Source organism: Nothoprocta perdicaria, unplaced genomic scaffold (assembly GCF_003342845.1).
Source record: "Nothoprocta perdicaria isolate Ctin4 unplaced genomic scaffold, notPer1 scaffold_203, whole genome shotgun sequence".
In the NCBI taxonomy this organism is placed as follows: domain Eukaryota; kingdom Metazoa; phylum Chordata; class Aves; order Tinamiformes; family Tinamidae; genus Nothoprocta; species Nothoprocta perdicaria.
In genome coordinates, this window is record NW_020455239.1 from 387,733 (window position 1) to 407,958 (window position 20,226).

General features: G+C 49.1%; 1 protein-coding gene across 1 annotated transcript in view; it reads left to right on the forward strand.

The window, feature by feature from the left end:
• The window catches only part of GALNT13 (polypeptide N-acetylgalactosaminyltransferase 13), a 70,888-nt gene that overhangs the window by 17,338 nt on the left and 33,324 nt on the right, over nt 1-20,226 (forward strand). Inside the window, exons 3-6 of the mRNA XM_026038162.1 lie at nt 3,939-4,107; nt 13,722-13,888; nt 14,879-15,086; nt 15,423-15,593. Of these exons, the coding sequence (XP_025893947.1) occupies nt 3,939-4,107; nt 13,722-13,888; nt 14,879-15,086; nt 15,423-15,593 (715 nt within the window). The remainder of the gene's footprint in view (nt 1-3,938; nt 4,108-13,721; nt 13,889-14,878; nt 15,087-15,422; nt 15,594-20,226) is intronic.

Here is a 20,226-nt window from a genome sequence, read left to right on the forward strand (position 1 = left end):
AAAATCAGAGGTGCCTTGGTACTCGCCTGGCACTCAGCCTGGTTACTGGTTAAGGGACGGGGTTTGCAGCGTTCCCAGAGCACAGAGAGGGCCCTAACAGCCTTTGAGGCCATGGCTCTTGTTTCCAGCAGAGTGTTTAAACTTGGGCTAGTTTTGTCTCTGCAAATGCTTGGGAGCTGGAGCCGGCGTCCATCCGCTTTCCGCTGGCGCTTGCTTATTCAGCAGGAAGCACGAGCAAGATATTTGCATTGCATGTGGATTAATATTGATGCATCCATACGTCAGCRCTGGGTGATTGCTCGTTTATTACTTTGAGCGAGGTAGCTCATGGCTCGCTGTGTGTGCGGGTCCAGAAGTCATTTATAAAGAGCAGTAGAGGTGGCAGAGAAGTCTGTGGTTTGTCTGAAGAGCATCTTCTCGTTGCAGCACATCTGATGAAAATTGTCCCCTGAAAACAGCTAATGACTGCCCCCCACCCCAGTAGTCGCGCTGGCCATTGCGATTATAACGAGGGGTTATTAAAAGAAGGAGCCTGAAAGGCGCCCGCTTGGGTTCCTTAACGGCGAGGCTGCGGAGCCGCGGGAGGCGCCTGCTCGGCACGGGCCGGAGTCGGAGCTGGCGGCTGCCGCGTGGGAAGGGCGCCCGCCTGAGGAGCGGGTTGCACAGGGTCGCTGGACGGAGCTGTTGGGAATGATGCCTTTAGACTGCCTGCTTTCTGCTGCGGTAATAGAGCTAAGGAGGTTCCCGCAACGCTGTTTTGCAGCACACTGCAAGGATTTTCCACAGTTTGCTAATTACCACGTATGAGGCTTTTCGCACCTCATCATCCCCTAGTTTGTCTTGAAATAGATCATATCAGAAAATTAAAGCAGTACCTGGAGACACGGTTTCTTTCCAGAGCTTTTCAGCCCCGATTCAGGAGCGATGCTGTGTGTTGGGTGGCCAGGCCGCAGCGGGCGCTGGGAAGGGTACGGCTCCTGATGGGATTTATTTCTATCCTCTTGGAACTGTTTCCCTGTGCAGCCTGGTGTCTGTCGGGGCTGCAGGGACCATCACRGCCGAAAGGGTAAGAGCAGCCGTGGAGCTGAACTGCAGCCCCCAGGGATGGAGCCTGCTTATGGGGATAATGGGAAGAATACTGTAAATGGCCTGTCCAGTGATTGTAACAATTTTGTGGGATTTTTTGTCTGTGGTGAGATTAGAACTGGAATTCTGTGTGTCCTGGATGAAGATGAGCCTACACAATAGCTATGAGTGGCGAGAGGAGTATCATGCAAACAAGGTCCATGCTTTGCTCCCTTAGCTTATTGCATTCCATATGGAGCTTATGGAGATGGATTAGTATCATATTTTTGGGGTATCATATCAGGATTACACGGAGATTCTTATATTCCAGATGGAGATGGAGCAGGAGTGTCCCGTTGATCCCTAAGGGGGGATGAAGCTCTCCRGCTGCCGCTGTGCCCTGCTTATAGCCAGGGAGTGATGCTGTGTTTCCAGCTAAAGTGCCCGTTTCCTCTCCTCACTGTTCTCCAGCACTAGGGAACAGGGGATTGCTCAACGCAGCCGCGACTTTTCTTTTTAAAATTCCCTAGTGCTCTTTCCCATTTGCGGGCAGGTTCCCCATTGCTATTGAAAACTTGCAGTTTTCCTAGTAATATTGGATATCTGYGACTTAGGCAATAAAGTGGTGCAGTAAGATGGTGTTGGTATAGGTGAGCTCGATGTGGAGGAATAAACTGCTGCTGGTTTTTAGTTAATGGGCTGTCTGTGCCGGGGGGCAGGACCGCGGGGCTGTGGCAGGGCGAAACGAGCCCTTTTGGGTCACGTTGCCCTAGGGTGCGTTGTCCCGTGCCGCTGCTCCTGCAGCAGCCGCGGCCGTGCCCGGCATGGGGCAGCCCTGGGCTCCCTTCCTGCTGGGTTCCGGCCACGTTGGGCCACAGAGCCGCTCGCCGTGGCCCGGGAACCCACCTGCACCGTGCGGCCGCGAAGGGGAGAGCGGAGACCTGCAGGGGAGAGCGGAGCAGGCGCCGCGCRTGGGGCGTCGAGGCCGGCGCTGTGCGCCTTCCGAGGAGCTGGCCTCCCTCTGGAAACTCAGCGCGTTCGTAACGTGTGGAGAAGATGTTAATAACTTACCGAGCAGACACCTTGGGAAATGGGATGCCACGGGATTGCCTTTGTTTTTTTTAATGAAGTAAGTACTGATCGCTGCTGTAGTCTGTACCTGCCGAACCCATGTGGCACAGGCCGTGTGCAGCGTGTGGGAACTCTTCTTGTCCCAGGGTGCTTTCAGGAGAGCCCCCAAATCCTTGGTTTGTGCTCGTCAGCATCACTGCTGCTGCTGTGCACAGGAGCTGTGGCCGGAGAGAGGGGCCTGGGGCTTTTTCAGTAAAAATAAATGGATAAAGGCAGGCCCGAGGCCCCGGATCTTGCAAGCGTTGCCATGTTCACTCATTAGACAGTCCCTCTCCAAAGCTTCCTGAAATTGTTGAATGAATTGAGTGTTTGCAAAGCCCCTGCCTCTTTCTGCCCTATCTTTACCCTGAATTCTGTCAATTCCTTTGTGTGCTCAACCCAGGGTCTCCGATAAGCCCYGGTGAGGGGTGGTTTTGGTTCCGAAGGAGGGCTCCCTGCTCCAATGGCTGATGAGCAACGCGCGCGGACAGGGAGCTGGGAGGGCAGTGGTTCCTGCGGCGCGGGCAGGCCCGGACCCCTGCCTGCYGTCAGAGACACGGGCTCGTAGTTCTTGGGCTTGCAGGCAAAGCTGCTTTTCATAGGCTTTTTAAAAGGCACATTTCTGAAATAGTTGAAGTCTGCCCTGGTAAATGCCGAGTGGCTCTTCCCCGGTGCCTGCAACTGTTAAATGGACTGAAGCCCGAGACTCGYAGAGGCGCCTTGGTGCAGCGTGAGCACAGCAGCTCCCTCGGAGAGGGCGCGCGCCGGGCCAGGGCAGAGCCCCCGCTGTGGAGATCCCCCGTGGCCAGAGGGAKGGGAGCCCCATTTATTTCCCTCAGCAAAACGTGCAGCCTCAGGGACTGACTCTGAATTACAGTGTTTAAGGAGGCTCATCATTTTGCAGTGTGAGGATGRATATAGCAGGGTTTAATTACCAGACATTAGTCTGAATACTTTATGTGCATGTTGTGCGTTGCATAAATATCCTTATGAATGCTCCGAAAGCACCAAGAGGTATTTAATAGCATATACTATATATATAATAGTGGTATGCATATATCGTGCAGGATACAAAGTTCCCAACATTATGTGGGTAAAGAAGAACCGCTGCCGAGTTGCTGCCGAGAGGCAGCTGTGCCTCTCTCCTCCTTTTCCTAGAGAAGCCATGCTTTTCTCTGTAAAAAGTCACTTGATTTCTTCCAGCACAGTGACAAAAAGTTTTTATTTCCTTATTTCCTTTCCTTATTAAAAATACTATATTTTTTCAGGATTTTTTTTCTTTTCACTATAGCCTGAAGAACCTTTCTCTTATAGATGGAATTATAATATCACATGCCTGGCAGTGAAGAGTAAATTAGAAATAAAGGAAGTCAGATAGAAAGGCTATTTACGAGTGCTCTAGATTATCTCAATAGTTACATAAGTGTTTTCCAAACCTTTTCTGTTTGTAAAAATCTCATACTGTGCTTTGCAAACCTGGCGTAAATACCACGAGAATAATAAGAAGAATATATTGTCTGTTTGGAGATACAATCTAAACCTAAGAGTGGAAAAGCATTTTTTTTTCTCAATAATGTTAGAAGGCAAGAAGGTATGTTCAGATCTAGTGTGAGATGAAACCTCGCACTGGAGCGTACATAAAACTGGGTTGTGTCACATTTTCATGAAGTGTTCTTGGTGATGCAGTGCCAGCCTGCAGGAGCCCCGTGGTGATGCCGGGGCTCGCGTGTTACAATCAGCCTCTCTGCTCTCTTGTGTTACAGCAGTCATTTCTCGCAACCCAGAAGGGCCTGGCGAGATGGGCAAGGCCGTCCTCATTCCCAAGGACGACCAGGAGAAAATGAAAGAGCTCTTCAAAATCAACCAGTTCAATCTGATGGCGAGCGACATGATTGCCCTCAACCGGAGCCTGCCCGACGTGCGCCTGGAYGGGTGAGTGGCCGCGGTGGCCGGCGCGCGCAGGGTCCGTCCTGCCCACGGCAGCGGCCTCCCGTGGGTACACGGTGGCCACTGCTGTCAGTGGCGACCACCCAAAAAAGGTATTTGGAAATGCATGCTTTGTTTATCTGTTAAATCTGTGCACATGAGCCTGAACCGAGTGCTGCATTGGTGATGATAACTGAGCATCAGCCCATCCAGGGTGATGATAATTGCGCAGGAGTGAAGATCTGAGACCCTGCAAAGAAGCTGCTCTCCGAGGGGATGRGGAACCTGCTCCGAGCAGCACAGGCTGTGTCTGCCTCTGCAGAGATCGCTTGGGCTCCTCTCCCCTTCCCTGCTCTCTCAGCTCTGCCTTAACACTGATTATTCAAACTGATTGGCTCAAGCTGGCAATATGAATAATTTAATGACAGACTTTTTGAAATCTTTAATATATGCTCTGGAATTGATTTATTCACATGAGCATTTTCAGGATTTATGAAAACTAAGGCATATAAATCATTATAGCTATGGCCATAAATCACTAAAAATTCTGTAAACTTCATCTCATTTTAAAATATGCCACCTTAGGCGTAATGTTTTGTCCTGCTGCTGAATTATAGTTAATGTAGTTTATATCAACACAATGTAACGTTAGAGAAATATAAACATAGCTAAATATAAACAGGTTTTCTAAGCTCTGCTATTATGTTTGCTCTTTAAGCTGAATGTCACTTAGCTGAAATCTTGTTTATTTTGTTATTCTGGAAATTAAATTCTTCAGCTTCCAGTGGAATGTGAAATAAATACTCAGGATTTTATTTGTGAATACATGCAGATAGGAGAAGCAGCAGCAGTCTGAGTGCACAGCTGGTTCGCAGGCTGCACGGGCAGTGGGGCTGGGGCGTTTGTGGCTTGGTGGTGCCTCTGCTGAGCTCTCCTGCCCACCTGGAGGCTCCCGCTTCCCACCAGAGCTGGTGCTTCCCACCAGCCTCATCACGGAATGGTTGAGGTTGGAAGGGACCTCTAGACATCACCTAGTCCAACCACTGCACACACAGGGTCACCTGGAACACGTGGCACAGGTGKATTGGGMAGATCTCCAGAGAAGGAGACTTCACAGCCTCTCTGGGCAGCCCGTTCCAGGATGTTCCTGGCACCYTCACTGCCAAGAAATTTTTCCTTAAGTTTCTGTGCTTTTGGTGCATCTCGGGCATTGGGTGCCTCTCATCCATGCAGTCCTTGCATCCCTAAAGGAACCAGACCCGAGCATGGACACACTGACACTTGCAACCTGYTTGGCCTCTTCTGGAGAGTCTTCCTCTCCCTGTGCGGAGCAGGAGGAAAAACGGGTAAAATGTTCAACTTAAAGGACTACTGCACTTGGGCTAAGAGAGATGAGCTGTTTAATACTGAAAAGTATCTATCTAAATACATTCCCTGAATGAAAAGAAATTCCATTTTCTCGTTTTGTTGAAAAGACAGAAAGTGTACTAGGATTKGGGAGAAAAAAAAGCATGTTTTAATTTTATGTTTTCCACTTCAGACAGATGCTTACTGCACATATTCTATCTTTGGGGAGTATTAAATTGTTCTGGATGCTAATTTATAATACTTTACTTCTAAGGAGGAATATGATTTCACGGTTCGTATATTTAACATATGGCGGGAAGACGTTTTTATTGACAGGGAGAGACGCAGGCWTGCTCTGATTTCCCCGGGGCCCAACTTGCCACCCTTGCGTGTTACAAATGCAAGTGTTCTTCGCTTGCCAAAACATTCTTGAGTGAGCTTTCACTTTATTACCTGCGTTGTTGTGTCAAGGTTAGGTGAATAGGGAATAAATGCTCTTGCTGGATGTTGATGGGAGCCTGTGTAATGGTGACATKGGCCAGGAGGAGGGTCGGCGTGTTCATGTGTTACCACAGTGGCCATGGCCTTGCGGTCACAGWGACAAAACTTGGCTGGAAGARKGCAAGGAAAAAACGAGCCGGTTACRGGATGCAGACAAGGGGAAGCAGGAGCCGTGGTGGGACCCTGCATGGCACTTGGTGCCGTCAYGGAGGTGTCCGCAGGTGTGCGGGGTAGGAGCGAGCCACGCTSCATCTGCCTAGGGATGTCAGAGCAGGAGAGGAGTGAAGGACGTGCGCACAAAACTAAYGAACTCTTGGCATGACTTGCCCTTTTTATCGTGTCTCTCACATGTCAGCGTTTCGCCGAGTGCAGTAAGTGGCATTTTCCCCTTGCTGCAAGCACATCCCGTGCCATTAAGCTGCTGCTCCGTTCTGGCTGCCTGGGCAAGCAATTAAGGACTCAGGTGAGACGGGGCTGGAGCGGCGGCCGCCCGGGCGGCCCGGCGCAGAGCTGCGGGCAGCGCCTCTGAGCAGCGTCRTTCCCGTCTGCACAGCTCCACTGGGACGGTGCACATCCCTGTGTGGGCTGCTCTGCGGCTCCTGCAGCGTTCCCACCCTGTCAGCGATTGAYGACCGAGCTGATGTCGGGTTTGAACAGCAACCAATACCTATAGGGAGAAGGAGGTTTCTTTTCCTGAAGAAATATGATTTCTAGGAAAGTCTGACCTAGTTTTAGCCACTGCAAGAAGACAGGTAACTCTGAGGTGAATGTCTAGTGAAAGATTCATCCTCACAATCTCCAGAAATAAGAAATAAATCCCCCATCTCCTTCTGGCAAGGCAGGAGGTGTGTGAGCAGCCTTGGTGCGAGGCCCTCACCGCGGGGATGGCTGCGAGCGTTTTGCTCCTCTAGGGATGAGATCTCATTGAGGATCAGGAAACATGCCGCTTTGGTGCTCTAAGGAAACAATGGAGTGAATTCCAGGGGATTTCTCTTCCTGTGTTGACATTATAATCCCAGGTGACCCGTGGGACTGTTGCTGTAACACCACGGCTGGCATCGCGCTGTGGTCTGCAATAGCTACCCAAGGATATCGCATCCCTGCAGCRCGCTGGTTTCCATTGCTGCTTGCTGTCTTCCAGATTTTAACCTCTAATCTGAAGTACCTATTTTTCAAACTGTGAAACAGTTTAATTCAACATAGGAATGTTTAATTTTATCTCTTAAGTGTTTTCTCCAGCAAGGAAGGAAATCCTCCTTCAGCCTTCCATGGGCGAATAAGGTTGTATTCTGCAAATTGCTTAGTCCATCAGAATCAGATTCTCTTCCCACTTAAAGGCAGGTTTGATTTAGCCGCGTGGTTGTGCGTGTCCTCCACTGGGAGTAGAATGGAAATACGTTATTTCAGTATATATTCATAATAAATAATAATGTTTTCTGAGCATACAAATAAAGAATATAAAGTCTTTTTGCCCCGATTACAAAAAGCTGCCCCTAAAATTTTCCTTCAACATGAGTTTCCAAAGTTAAATCTATAAGGAAGTTTATCTATAAGTGGGGGAGGGAGTGCTTAAATTTGTCATACATCTGTGTTGCCTCCAAGTAAAATTATGTAAGAGCGCTCGGAGTCTCTGGGACAGAGCAGGAAAAAAGACTAAACCRTTTCTGTGATTTTTGGAAGAACATCACATCTCAAAAAATCTGTGGTAGAGAAACTCTTTCTGCAAGTTACTTGCTGTTTCATTCAGGACCTATTTTTTAAAAGCTGGTGAGTAGAAGGGTGCTACTTTTTAGCTTAAATTGACAGTGATTTTCTGAATATTAATTTTTCATCCCTCATTTTTAATTCTTTAATTTGGTTCGGTGTGCTTGCTGGAAGAGCTGGAAATGCTCAGCTGGTGTTCTGATTCAGAACCGATTTGTAAATCTGGAAAGAGAATTCCAGTACAAAATACCTTCAGTTTGCAGTCAAAAACTTGCAGTTTGCGAGGTTTTTATGACTGGGTGTTTGTGGGTTTCTTTCTGCTCTCTGCAGCAGCCCCTATATTGCTCTTTGACTGCTGTCATGAGGAGGTTTTTCAGTACACACTTTGGTGTAGCTCACTCGGCAGGTCCTGTATTTTTGGCGTGTCTTAAAAAGAGACTTCACAGCAAGGTTGGTGGGAATTTGCTGCCTYGGTTTGTGACGTGTTTCACATTCACAGGGGCTCTCAATTGCAGACATCACAGCACGGTATAACAGAAATGCTGTTGCTACTGATTATAGCAAGTATAGGGATATTAGCAAAGCTTCTATAATGAAAGAAGGCATTTATTAAAAATGAGGTACTGCTAAAGATGAGAGCTGTTTATAAATAAATTATCTCTGCTCATTAGACTGACTCCACTAAATAAAATATATGTACTAGGCAATATGCAAGGAATTTGTATGCTCTTTGCTTCCAGGAAGCATAAGGGAGCACCTTTTAAATGAGTTTTGCCCAGCACCCCCCTTTTCTGAGTTAGAATCGTGGCTTAAGCTGAGCTCTGTGGTTTTGCGCTGGCTTTTGGAGGTCCAACCTCCAAAAGGTTCCAGAAGCAAAAAGCTTCCAGAAGCAGCAGCTCCAAAAGTGATTATAGCCCTTCCTCTATTAGCCGGCACCCTCGTTAGCTCACTTCCTAATTACGGAGCTCTCAGTTCTCCCTGCTGCTGAAGCAGGGAGAAGTCTCCATGGGTCGGCCCCACAGAGGTAGCTTCACATCATGCTGCTCCCCTCCAGCAAAAACGCTGCTCCTCAAACCACTTCTCAGGGGCAGCAGGCACCTTTATTTTTAATGAGGAATGAGCAAGTTATAGATAAAAATACTAGATAAAAATATAGATAAAAATACTCCATCTGGCCATGGGAATCCACCTGCACGTGCTTGGCCACAGAGAGAAGGGCAGCGTTTCCGATCAGGGACCGTTTGCCAAGGAACTTGTGGAAGAAGAGAAGACAATGTGAGTACGTGTCAGGGGTATCTTTGAACAAATGATTTCATTTGAAGCAGCTTCACTTACTGGTGTTAATCTGAAAATGAATGAGATGTCTGTGCGGATGGAGGAGCAATGAAGGGACAGAAATGCTGCTAGACTGGAAGGATTTCAGCTGCAGAGTGGGTAAGAGCTGCTGGCTGTTAACCTAGTCCTTGATACCTAGTAGTGACATTGATTTCTGCAGATTGATACGCTTGAATGTTCTGGCTTCAGCAATAATACAGAAATAATTGCAATGAATGTTTCAGCAGCGCTTGCTCTCCTGGAGCTGCCTGGCAGGAGCAAGGGGGACGCTGTAGATTTGTCCATGGAGCAGTGGATGTGCAAAGAGGTTGGACTGCAGAAACGCCAGAGAAGCAGAAATAAATCTCTCTGCAAAGTGTGAAGAATGACCTAAGGACCACTCTTCTTGTGAAGAATTGATCTAAAGCTGGATCAGAAAGAAACGAAAAAACTTGAGAGCTGTGTAACACTGCTGAGCTAAACTGTTAGATATTTATTCCTCGTGTGGAATTTATTCCTTATTTTCCCCTTGGGAAAACACATGTTATTAAAAGTGAAGGATTATATCTAGTAGATCCGCGTTGTAGATCCAAGTGCTTCCTGGCTGTCCCATATTGCCTGATTTCCTTGTTCTTGCTTCCTTTATTGCGGGTAGGAGTTGAGGGCYCTGGGAGGTCAACTGCAGCGCTCTGAAACACTTTGAAAAGCACGGTAACATTCAGAGGAAGCTTGAGAATAATTTGATGAGTTTCAAAGAAAATTCAGAAATGACAGCACCACCAGTAGCAGTGCAAATGGAGCAAAATTAACTCCCCAAAGCCATCTTTAAAAGTCTTGTCTGATGAGGGGTGATTTCCATTCCAGATTTGCCCYGCTTCCAGCTGCTAACAGTAGCTGCCAGCGTTTCGAACCTCATTATATGCAGGTATGGTAATGCTTCCACTTAAGGATAAGGTAAAAATCTCCCTAGCCTGATGCTGAAAGACTTGGGAATTGCAGTTCTTGGATTGCTCTTTATATATATGCATATATATATATTTTTTTTGACGTGAAGAAGGTGGGAAGGGGCCTGCAATACAGTCCTCGGGTGTTTGCTTTTAATAATACTTCTTCTGTGTTACCCTGTTCTTCCTCAAACATGAAAGGACTTTGAGGTTTTAGTAAACGAATTCCGAAGTACCTTGTAGGGCATTAAAGCAGTGTTTAGGGTTTAAATCCGTGCSCTGGCAGGTGTTGCATTCAGGGCTGCACGCGCAGCTCTGTGGGCAGCGAGGGCTCCAGGTGCGCGCACAGGGGCTTTGTTCTTGCAAGCTGCAGACCCGTTTAGACTTGGTAATGAAACACCAGACAGCAATTTTCCCGACATATTTTCGCATCCATCATCAGCTGGATATAAAAATTGATTAGCTTTGGAGTATTTTGATGCAATAAAATTCAATAAGACAGTGCAGATGCAGTTCCTTTACAAATCCASTTTCCACTAAGTGAAATAAATTCCTGCTCTATTATTTCCCATTTACCTTTCATCTGCATAAATTCCAGTCTGAAACGTGAAGTGGCGCAATTTAAGTCATGTGTGAATTGATTTAAGAAGGCTTTAAAGCTGTGTGAGCTGCAGCAGCAGCTGTGGCGAGGCCACGGAACAGGGACACGCTCCTGGTCAGGCTGAAGTCCCCACGTCTCTTTCCTGGCTGGGAATGCAGATGGTCACACAGACTTTTCTTCCACTCGTGGTGTTGTACAATACACTCCATTATAGTGATTTTTTACCAATTTTTATGGAGACWACACGGGAGAAAGCAGTGGTGGTCAAGCAGTGGGATCGCGTGCTTRGATGGAGGCTATTGCCTCCTGCAGGCAGCTAACTTGTATTCCCAAGAGCAAATCGTAGGAAAAAAAGCCCAACACAGTGAGAAGTGACCAGGATGTGGCAAGCTAGCAGTTGTGGAGGGGGAGCTGTGGCGTGGGGACCTTCTGCAAATGTGATTTTCCATAGGAATGCAGCCGAGTCTGTGTTGAGATTGCTCGGGAGCCTTTAGCCTACCAGGTTTAAGCAGCCCCTATTGACAAGCAGCTTTCTGTCTTTCCCAGGACATGTCTTGCCCTGTCTGTTGTTCCTTGGGGAGGTTCTGGGACGAGGAGGGGGGATTAAGCTTCCAAGAGGATCCCTGGGCCCTTTTCTGACCGCCTCCTCCATCGCCAGCCACATCCAGCTGCTTCCCTTCCRTCCTCCTGGGGCTGGAGAGCACTGAGTTGAAAATACCAACATTTAAAAGCAGCCGTATTCTGGGTTTCCTGAGCTCACTTGAGAAAGCTTTCATAGGGATTGTCATCGGAGAGATTTTTCCCAAATAGGAATACATTTAAATGTTTAGTGTATGTTATGTCTGTGCATATATGCATATATATGTAGGTATAATAGCATATGTATATATTAGTTGCCTTAGTATATGTAAGTGTTGTTACACTTGCATATGCTTACGATAAGCGTTGTTTTTCTATCTTTGGCCTTTTATGTATTCTAAATTTAAAGTCAGTGTTCATAGCTGGAAGCGATGCTGAGTTACGGTGATGCAAGCATGGCAGGAGAGCGGGTTTGCGGGAAGGTACCACGGCTGTATAGGGGCGAGCAAACGCTTTGATTGAACTYCAGTCCTGGTTGGTGGTGGTGCGTGTAGCGGCAGCACTGCTGGTTTTCCCGGGCAGCTTTGCAGGGATCCTGCTGCCACTGGGAGAATCCATTGCTGCTGAGTCTTCCACTTTGAGCAGTCTGTTCTAGTGCTCGTTATGGTTAAAGTTTGGGTGAGTCTTTCTGCTGTTTTGCTGCTGCTTTGTGCCCGGGTTGTGCCCAGGGAGCTGCGGGAGCAGCCGGAGCGCAGGAACGGGAGCAGCGGCCGCCCGGGGTTGCTCTGGGATTGAGCTGCCCCCGGTGCCGGTTGGTGCCGCGGGACGAAGGCGGCTCAAGGGCAGCTCCTCGGGGCCCAGCCATGCAGTTCTGCCCACCGAGCTGCCCCCGTCTGCCCGGAGAGGCGCCCAGGCTTCCTGCACTGAGCCCTGTGCCGACGAGTCGGCGTTGGGAGKCAGCACAGGATGCTCGGAGCCCCGGCCCAGGCTGCCCAGGGAGGCTGCGGAGGCTCCTGCTCTGCAGATCTCCCCAACCCGCCTGGATGTGAGCGGGTGCCCCGTGCTCTGGGTGTCCCTGCTGGAGCAGGGGCTGCGCTGGGGGATCCCTAGGGATCCCTGCCAACCCCAGCCATTCTGGAATTCTGTGACAGTGACTTTCTGCAGGCTGATTCTGCAGTTTGTCCTTTCCAAAGCTGGTGACTAGGAAAATATGGAACAATAGAGGGAGAGATTTGTTCTAGAATGGTGCTTAATATTTTATATGCAGGTGCAAAGTGATCTCTTTGATCATTRTTTTGTTGAAGGTGCAGAAGGGAATGTCAGTCCTAATGTAAATGTTGACAGTTACAAATAACAAAGTTTCCAGATTTTTCAGAAGGCCAAAAATCTAATTCACTGTGCAAGCTCTGCTTGCACACAGGTCATCAGTATTGCAAGTCTTTGCTCTCATTGTTTTATCGTTCTTTTCACAAACATAAAGCAATAAAAGTAATGACTGAATAATCATGAAAATCCCCCAAGTCAGATAAACTATTTTACACATTTGTAGGTGTTCCCAAATGCATCGTATCGAAGAGCAGCGAATAATAAATAGCATATAATATTTATTCTCGTTTTTCACTCCAGGTGTTTTGCTTTCCTTTGCGTGCAGCCTTTGGTGCGCGGTTGCTGCACCGCGAGCGCCAAAAGGGATCCCCGAAAGGGATGGAAGGGCAGGACAGCCCCTGGCGTTSCCGGGATCCGCACCCCGCCAAGGGGCAGGACAGCAAACGGGCAGAGTCTCGCTCTGCCCATCGCGGGAAATGTGAATTCTCACGTCTAAACAGCTGTTTAAAACCTTCTGCACATTCATGAAGCAGCCACACGGCTGTGGGCAGCCTCGGCCTCACGGAGCCGCCTGGAGCCGTGGCCCTGAGGAGCAGACGGGGTTTTCCTTGATTGCAAGGATCTGGTGAGCAGGGCAGGATGAGCTCTGCTCCATGTGCGCGTTGTGCTCCGTTGTTATTCGAACTAGGCAAATAACTTAATTGGCTTTCACAAAATGAGCAGTGTTGGCTCTCTGCTGTTCCCTTTGTCCTGAAAAAGTGGAAAATAAGGCATAGGTGGAACGATTCTCCTCTCTTGCCTCCAGTGCATGGGCAAGCCAGACAGGGAGTTCTCCACGTTCATGGTTTCCTTTGKTTTTGAGAAATGGCCACAGACGGGAGGCTGTTGTTTCAGAACACTGGGGATSTGTCACATTTAACAGACTTAGTGAACTACATGGTTACTGCCTTATATGAGATATATATATGTATATAAACTGCACTATTTTTTGTATGCGACTAAGGGTTTTCTATCTGGGATACATTCTGGGAATGATTAGACTGAAGCTGTTGAGTACTGCTGTCTTGGTGTCCTGCTAGTCATGCGCGAGGCTTCGTGCAGTGTTGCACAATCCTCTGCAGGTTTTGCAATGCGTTTAGAATTCCCCCTGCCTCTCAGGCTTTTATTTTGGGAGCCTCAAGAGATGCAGAATCCATTGCAGTATATCCTCTGTGGCCAGTCTAAAGGCCGTTTTCCTCTGGATGCTCCTTTCATAGGTTTTCTTCAAGGCTCTGTCTTTTTTCTCTTTCTTTGCCCCGGGGCAGGTGCAAGACGAAGGTGTACGCCGACGACCTCCCCAACACGAGCGTGGTGATCGTGTTCCACAACGAGGCGTGGAGCACTCTGCTTCGCACCATTTACAGCGTCATCAACCGCTCGCCCCGCCGCCTGCTCGCCGAAATCATCCTGGTGGACGACGCCAGCGAGCGGGGTGCGTCCGCAGCCGCCCCGGCGCCCGCCCCAGTGACACCAGCAGGGAGCCGCCGGCGGCSCTTCGAAATTGCACCGCGGCCTGGAAATGGAATTGATGAGATAAGAAACAAGTTGGCCTGGAGTAGCCCGGTGTTTCAAATACCACTCTTTTTTTTTTAATGGCAAATACAACATATTTGCACTTACTCAATTTAAAAAAAAAATGCAGTAGTTTCATCCTCTGTGCTGATTTGGAATTAGTTTTGTATTTCTTCTTATTAAGTTACAGATTTTGGTAAATTACAAAAAAATAGCTTGGAAGAGGAGAGGAAAATCTCTGCAGTGCTTAATACAGCGCTGGGTGACTGCTTTTCTGTAGCACTGAGGAGTCCCACAACGTATTTCCAAGTGCAGATCTACCTTCCATGCTGCCCAGCGCTCGCACACCACAGGGCTGGTCCACTCGTGCCTCAGTCCTATAGACAGGATGCAGGTTAAGCCATCCCTGATCTGCTCCGTGTAGCAGGAGTGTCCTACTTACCCTCCTGCATTTCCATGCTTTCCCTGCATAGAATATAGGAATCTTAAGTGCTCAAATAGTGAAATTCATCAGAAACAGCCGTATTTGTAATCAGCCATTAACAAGTTAGCAGGAGTGTCATCATTTTGCACTCAGTGTCGGTTGCTGGTGGTGCTCTGTTGAAAATCCGTTCCCATGCAGTGTGCGGGCACGTGCCTGCGCGTGCCGGCTCCGGSTGGCCCTGCAGCCCCGTGTCGCTGTGCTCACGGTCACAGGGCTGCAGRTGTGTCCTCACGGCCTCGTCTGGTTTTTGCATGGGGCTGCAGCCTTTAGTTTGCTGGTGCATCACCCTGCTGGGGTTTGSAGGAGCAATCTGCAGAGCAACTTGCATGACACGTAGACTGTGCCGTTATATTTGGAATCCTCCTTAGCTGCTCAATGTAGGTGTCTTTTCCTCTGTTGTTCTGATTTCCTGATTGTCTCTGGCAGATTTTCTGAAGGCCTCGCTGGAGAACTAYGTGAAGACCTTGGACGTGCCGATAAAAATCATCCGGATGGAGCAGAGGTCGGGGCTGATCCGCGCGCGGCTGCGGGGTGCCGCGGCCTCCCGGGGCCAGGTCATCACCTTCCTGGACGCGCACTGCGAGTGCACGGTGGGCTGGCTGGAGCCACTGCTGGCCAGGATCCGCGAGGAGCGGTGAGGGCTGCGGGCCCGGCCGGGAGCAGCCGCCGTCCCCATCCCCATCCCGGGGGAACGGGCACCATGGCCTTGTGGAGAAGCCCCAGATGGGGCTGCAGTTGTGGGAGCCACGGGAGGTGCTGGCAGCTCTTAGGAAAGCAGCAAGGAGTCRAGGTTCCCAAAAGCCACTGACAGCAGGGATAAGGGAATCCTGCATGGCCTCGCTGTTTTTTTTTAATTTTGCAATGAAGTTAGACAGGAAAAAAAATGGGTTATTTAGTGTATTACATGTTTTTTGTTTGGTTGGTTGGTTATTCTTCTTTTTGGATTTCAAGAGCTGATCTTTTGTTACAGGAAAACTGTTGTCTGCCCCATCATTGACGTGATCAGTGATGACACGTTTGAATACATGGCTGGGTCCGACATGACCTATGGAGGCTTTAACTGGAAACTAAACTTCCGCTGGTATCCCGTTCCCCAGAGAGAGATGGACAGGAGGAAAGGAGACCGCACCTTGCCCGTGAGGTAAGCAGAAGGCATCGAGAACACCGTGGTAGCTGAGCCCTGGCTACTAGTTTAAGTAGGTAATAACACTCATTAACTAAGATTGTGCTCTACTATCAGAGAACACGTGTCCGATAGCTGTGGTACAACCTTTGGTGTAGAGAAGGCCAAAGTCTGACCTACCCTTAATGCTGCAATTGAGATATCAGAGCTGAGCAAACTCATCTCTCTTTTCTTTGTACTTTGTTCAGTAAAGTAAGATATTATCTGCCTGTGAATATTTGAGTTCCTTCCATGTTCATTTTTTGCAAGTAACCTGTTAAACTCAATCTTCCAGGCAATATATTTTTTGAAATTTAAAGCACGTATTAGAACATCTTCCTGAAATGCGTATCTTTGAACATTTTACCCAAGTGTTTTCTAATGACACTTTACATGCATTGAAATGTATGCTTTTATTGCCTAGAAAATAAGATTGGTGACAGTATATACCCGGTCAAACCTGATCTCGCAGTATGTCCTGTATTCCTGTGATCGCTCCAGAACTGCCACCTAACTGCTCAAATCAATGACTGTAACAAAATCTGTACAAAAATCTTAAATGAAGTTGAAATGAAATAAATTGAATAAGTTACTTGCAGTGGATTATTTGCTTAGCTCTGATAGCTTCTGTAGTCTTCATAAAAACTGAAAAAAGCTTTCACAAATGGATGTGATGGTTTCAAACCTGTCTAAGAGACATAATGAAGTTGAGAGATTTCCAGTCCTGCACATCCCATGATTGTTTGCAACAGGCAGATAAAGAGAGAGCCAACTCTCGTGGCAGCAGTGTACAGCAAGGCTTTACGGAAAAATTACAGGTAGGACAGGGGATGAGCAAAGGGAAGCCTTTYGTGATTACCTTGGCTAGAAATGGCAAAAAAAGGTCCTTTTACATCCTTCAAAGAACGGAGTCAGGGAAAGCTTGGGATTTTTTTAGATTTCTTTCCCGGGAAGCCGTCTCGGGACCCCTCCCAGCTTCCCATCCTTAGCTTCCGTGGTGGGAGGCAGGGCTGCTGCTGCTCCCAGCGCCGGGTTAGGTGGTTCTGCAGAGCACAGGGGGCTCTGAGGAGGCTCGGGGTGTTCCTGCTCCCTGGGGCCCRGCGCTGGCTGGAGGCAGCCCCGCTGTGGTGCGCAGGGCGAGCGCTTCCCAAGGGGAAGCACATCCCGGGGTACAGGAGCTGTCCTTGTCTGGAGGCAGCGCGTCTCCCTGCGTAGCTACATGAGGCTGCCCTCCCTTCCTTTCCCGGGCAGAGCCGAGGCTGTCCTCGTGACAAGTGGGGTGCCCTGCGGCTGAACCAGGCCCGGCGTTTATGCCCCGGTAATGGGGTTGAGCCTGCGTGTCCAGAACCGCTGCCTCCAGCGGCTCGCTGGCGTGTTCTACAAAGCCTCAAATCACTGGAGTGGCCCAAAAACGAGTGGTGGCCCCGGGGCAGAAAGGGGCTTTTCGCCCCCAGGGCAGGATGATGAAAATGTGTTTGACTCRGGAACGGACTTAACTTTTACCACTCCTACGGGATCCAGCCTTATTCCATCCCATCGCAGCGTGGGACTAAGGCTGCGGTTTGGGGAGGTCCTTGCAGACAGTCACTGTGTCCCGTGCAGGGCACTGCCGCTCACGTGGCTGCTTCTCCCACCCTCTCTGAGTTCCTATTTCCTTCGTTTGAAGGATTAATAAACCTAATCCAGAATCATTCTCATTCTTAACAATCAAAATTAAACCACAGCTTTTTGTTTGGCAACACTAGCAGCTGGTGTGGATGCTGAGCAGGCTACAGTGGCCCTGGTGCAGGGAACAGCACCTGATAGGAGATGAGCTGCTCTGGGTACCCAGTTCCAGCTGCGCAGAGCGAGCGGCCCGARGGTCGCGGCAGCCCGGGCTGCCCGCAGCAGCACAGCAAATGCCATGAGAACTAAGAGAAAGGGGGTMATATCTCAGTCGAGCGCAGGCTACTTTGTGGCAGCTGTTGCCACCCAAATACTCAAAAAACAGAGCGATAGAACTAAACAAAAGGCTAATCCATACAAAAAACTGCAAGCATGAGACCGTTTTTTTTCCTTTTCGTCTAACTTTACCCTTTCTGTCGCATCATTTCAGGCTCAAGCAGGTTGAGTTTGTGCTTGCTCAGTTTTTTTTTCTTTGTAGTCAATGCAATCACTGTAGAATATATCAAGAGGATTGAATTACATTTTTGGCTMCGTTCATATATAATATAACCATTGCATTACAATTCTGCCCTTTGATGCAGTACAAGTCCATGCCATTGGAAGGAGCATTTAGTAAAAAATATTTGCCTTCCATAAAAATTGATAAATTCCTGCCTTTGCTTTTTATGCTTGATGTCAAATATGTTTTTTAACATATTTGTTAAAAATATGATTTTCCAAATATGTTTTTTATTTATGTTATTGCATATATTCCATATAAAAAAGGAGATCGAGATAACTCACCTTAGTCAGTATGAGCAGAGTTCAGCTGTGACCTGCTCTGTGACTGTTAACCCCAACAAAAAGTTGCATGCAGACCATGCTCTGTTTTTAAAAGAAGATACCTGATTCTTTCTAGTTAGTAGATATACAMATAGCTTGTTTGCCTAACATAAAATTTAAATTTGTATGTTAGGGTTTCAAGTCAATGAAATAACCACATTTGCTGCAATGTGTAGAATTACTGGGGAAAGGTTCATTGACTCAGTGGTGGTACTGAAAGCCTGTAGCTACCTGTCATGCATTATAGYTGTAAAACTCCCTTACTGTAATCCCCGGCAAGAAGTTAGAGGCTGTTCAGCAGATTCCTAGCGGAGGGAGGGCTCGGAATGTGCAGATGCCCCCTGCACCAGGGGCCCGGAGGGTGACCTGGGCTGGAATGGCTGGAAACCTGGGCCCAAACATCTGGCCTCCCTGCAGCTCCCGTGCTTCTGTGCTGGACGTATGGCACCGCACGTCCCTCTGGACGTATTGCACAGCACGTCCCTCTGTGCGTTTCCATATTTGCCAGTCGCTTTTATCAGCACAGGGCACGGCACACTGATACTCACAAACCCTTGCTAAAAATGCTTTCTTTCCAAAAATCTATTCTCAAGCATCGGTTTAGGTACAATGAGGAGAAATACTAAAGACTGGGACCGTGTTTTAGTTTTGTCATTAATATTATGGGTAATTAATCTTAGGTTAATTGCAGCTGATACTGCCGAGGTGATGCACAGAGGTTTTAGGAGGTGATGCCCCAAGACAGTCCTCCTGCAGCCTAAGTAAATAAGGTTGTAGTTCTGCGGGGATACGCAGGGGCAGTTTGCTGTAGGGTCCTGGGTTGGGATCCTCGCTTTTGGCTGGTGTGCTGCACACTGCAGCTGGCCAAGGTCAGCCCGAATGGGCCTGTCACCCAGCACTGCAGAGCTGTGAAACGGGGGGAAAGGAAGGGTCAAGGAAATGGAGACAATTAACTGCCAGCAAGGACCTGGCACGTCATCCGTGGAGATGCGTGTCTTCCCTGTGGCACCTTCACYGGGCGTAGCCTGGGGAGATGACTGTAGCAGCGTAGAACTGGGAATTCGTGGGGACATGGGCAACGCATCCGCAGAGGGAGGTGGCACCAACACCCTGTGACCCTGGCCCCTCGCGCAGGGAGGGGACAGGGGACCTCCCTGGGCACTCCAGCACCCAGCGCCCTCCATCTGCCCCACACACTACCCGCTGAGCCCCCGACGTGCAGCCGAGTCGGGATTCAGGCTCCTTGGTGGCATTCTGCCCCGTATGTAGGAATTCAGAGATGCAGCTCCGGGAATGCCTGTCGTTCTGGCTGTCAGTGATTTCCAAAATGCAATGCAGATATTAAGTCCAAAGCAAAATTMAAGTTAGATTTGAGTTAGTCACAACCTGTTACTTCAGTTGCTGATATGACTCCAAGGGGGCTAGGCATAAAGCTGAGGGGAAAAAGGGAAGAAATCCTTGCTCTTTCCAGCGTCAATGTTTCCTCTGTTTTCACGGTTAGACCCGTGCAGCTCGGTGTCTCTGGCACATGAGYTGTGTGTAGCAGAGGCTCGTGCTGGCCGCTGCCTTGCACGCGTCCAGGAGCGTGCAGGCGTGCGGGGAGCTGCGCTGGGCAGCGCCGCCCACGTCGGCTGGCGGCTTCCTAGGAAAGCAGCGTTTCGGGAGCAGCAGCTGGGGCGTTCCCAGAGAATCCGACCCCCATGCAGGCGCGGGGGGGTCACTGAGAGGGGGTGTCAGTGCGGCAGGTGCTGCTGGGCAGGGTGATCTCCTCGCTAGGCTGCACGTTTAGGTGGCAGCAGAGAGGAAGCCTTGCTGGCAGCGGCACAGGAGCAGGTAGTGCCCAGGCTGCCTGCACACGTGTGGGATCAGGGCGGGAGAGCAGTGCCAGGGAAGCCCTGCGGCAGAGGGTCCTTCAGGCCCTTCACAACATACATTTCYGTGGTTGTGAAGCAGAGCAGCTCACTAATAAATAGTGCAGACCACTTCCCATGTTTTATCAAGTGTGTTTTTCCCGCACCACGCAGGAGTTTTGCTGGTTTGCTTTCCTAGAGAGCGCTAGGAGCATCGTGTGTCTTGCTGCTTGCCCGCGGCAGCCTCCACGCAGCCTCCACACGGAGCTTGCACG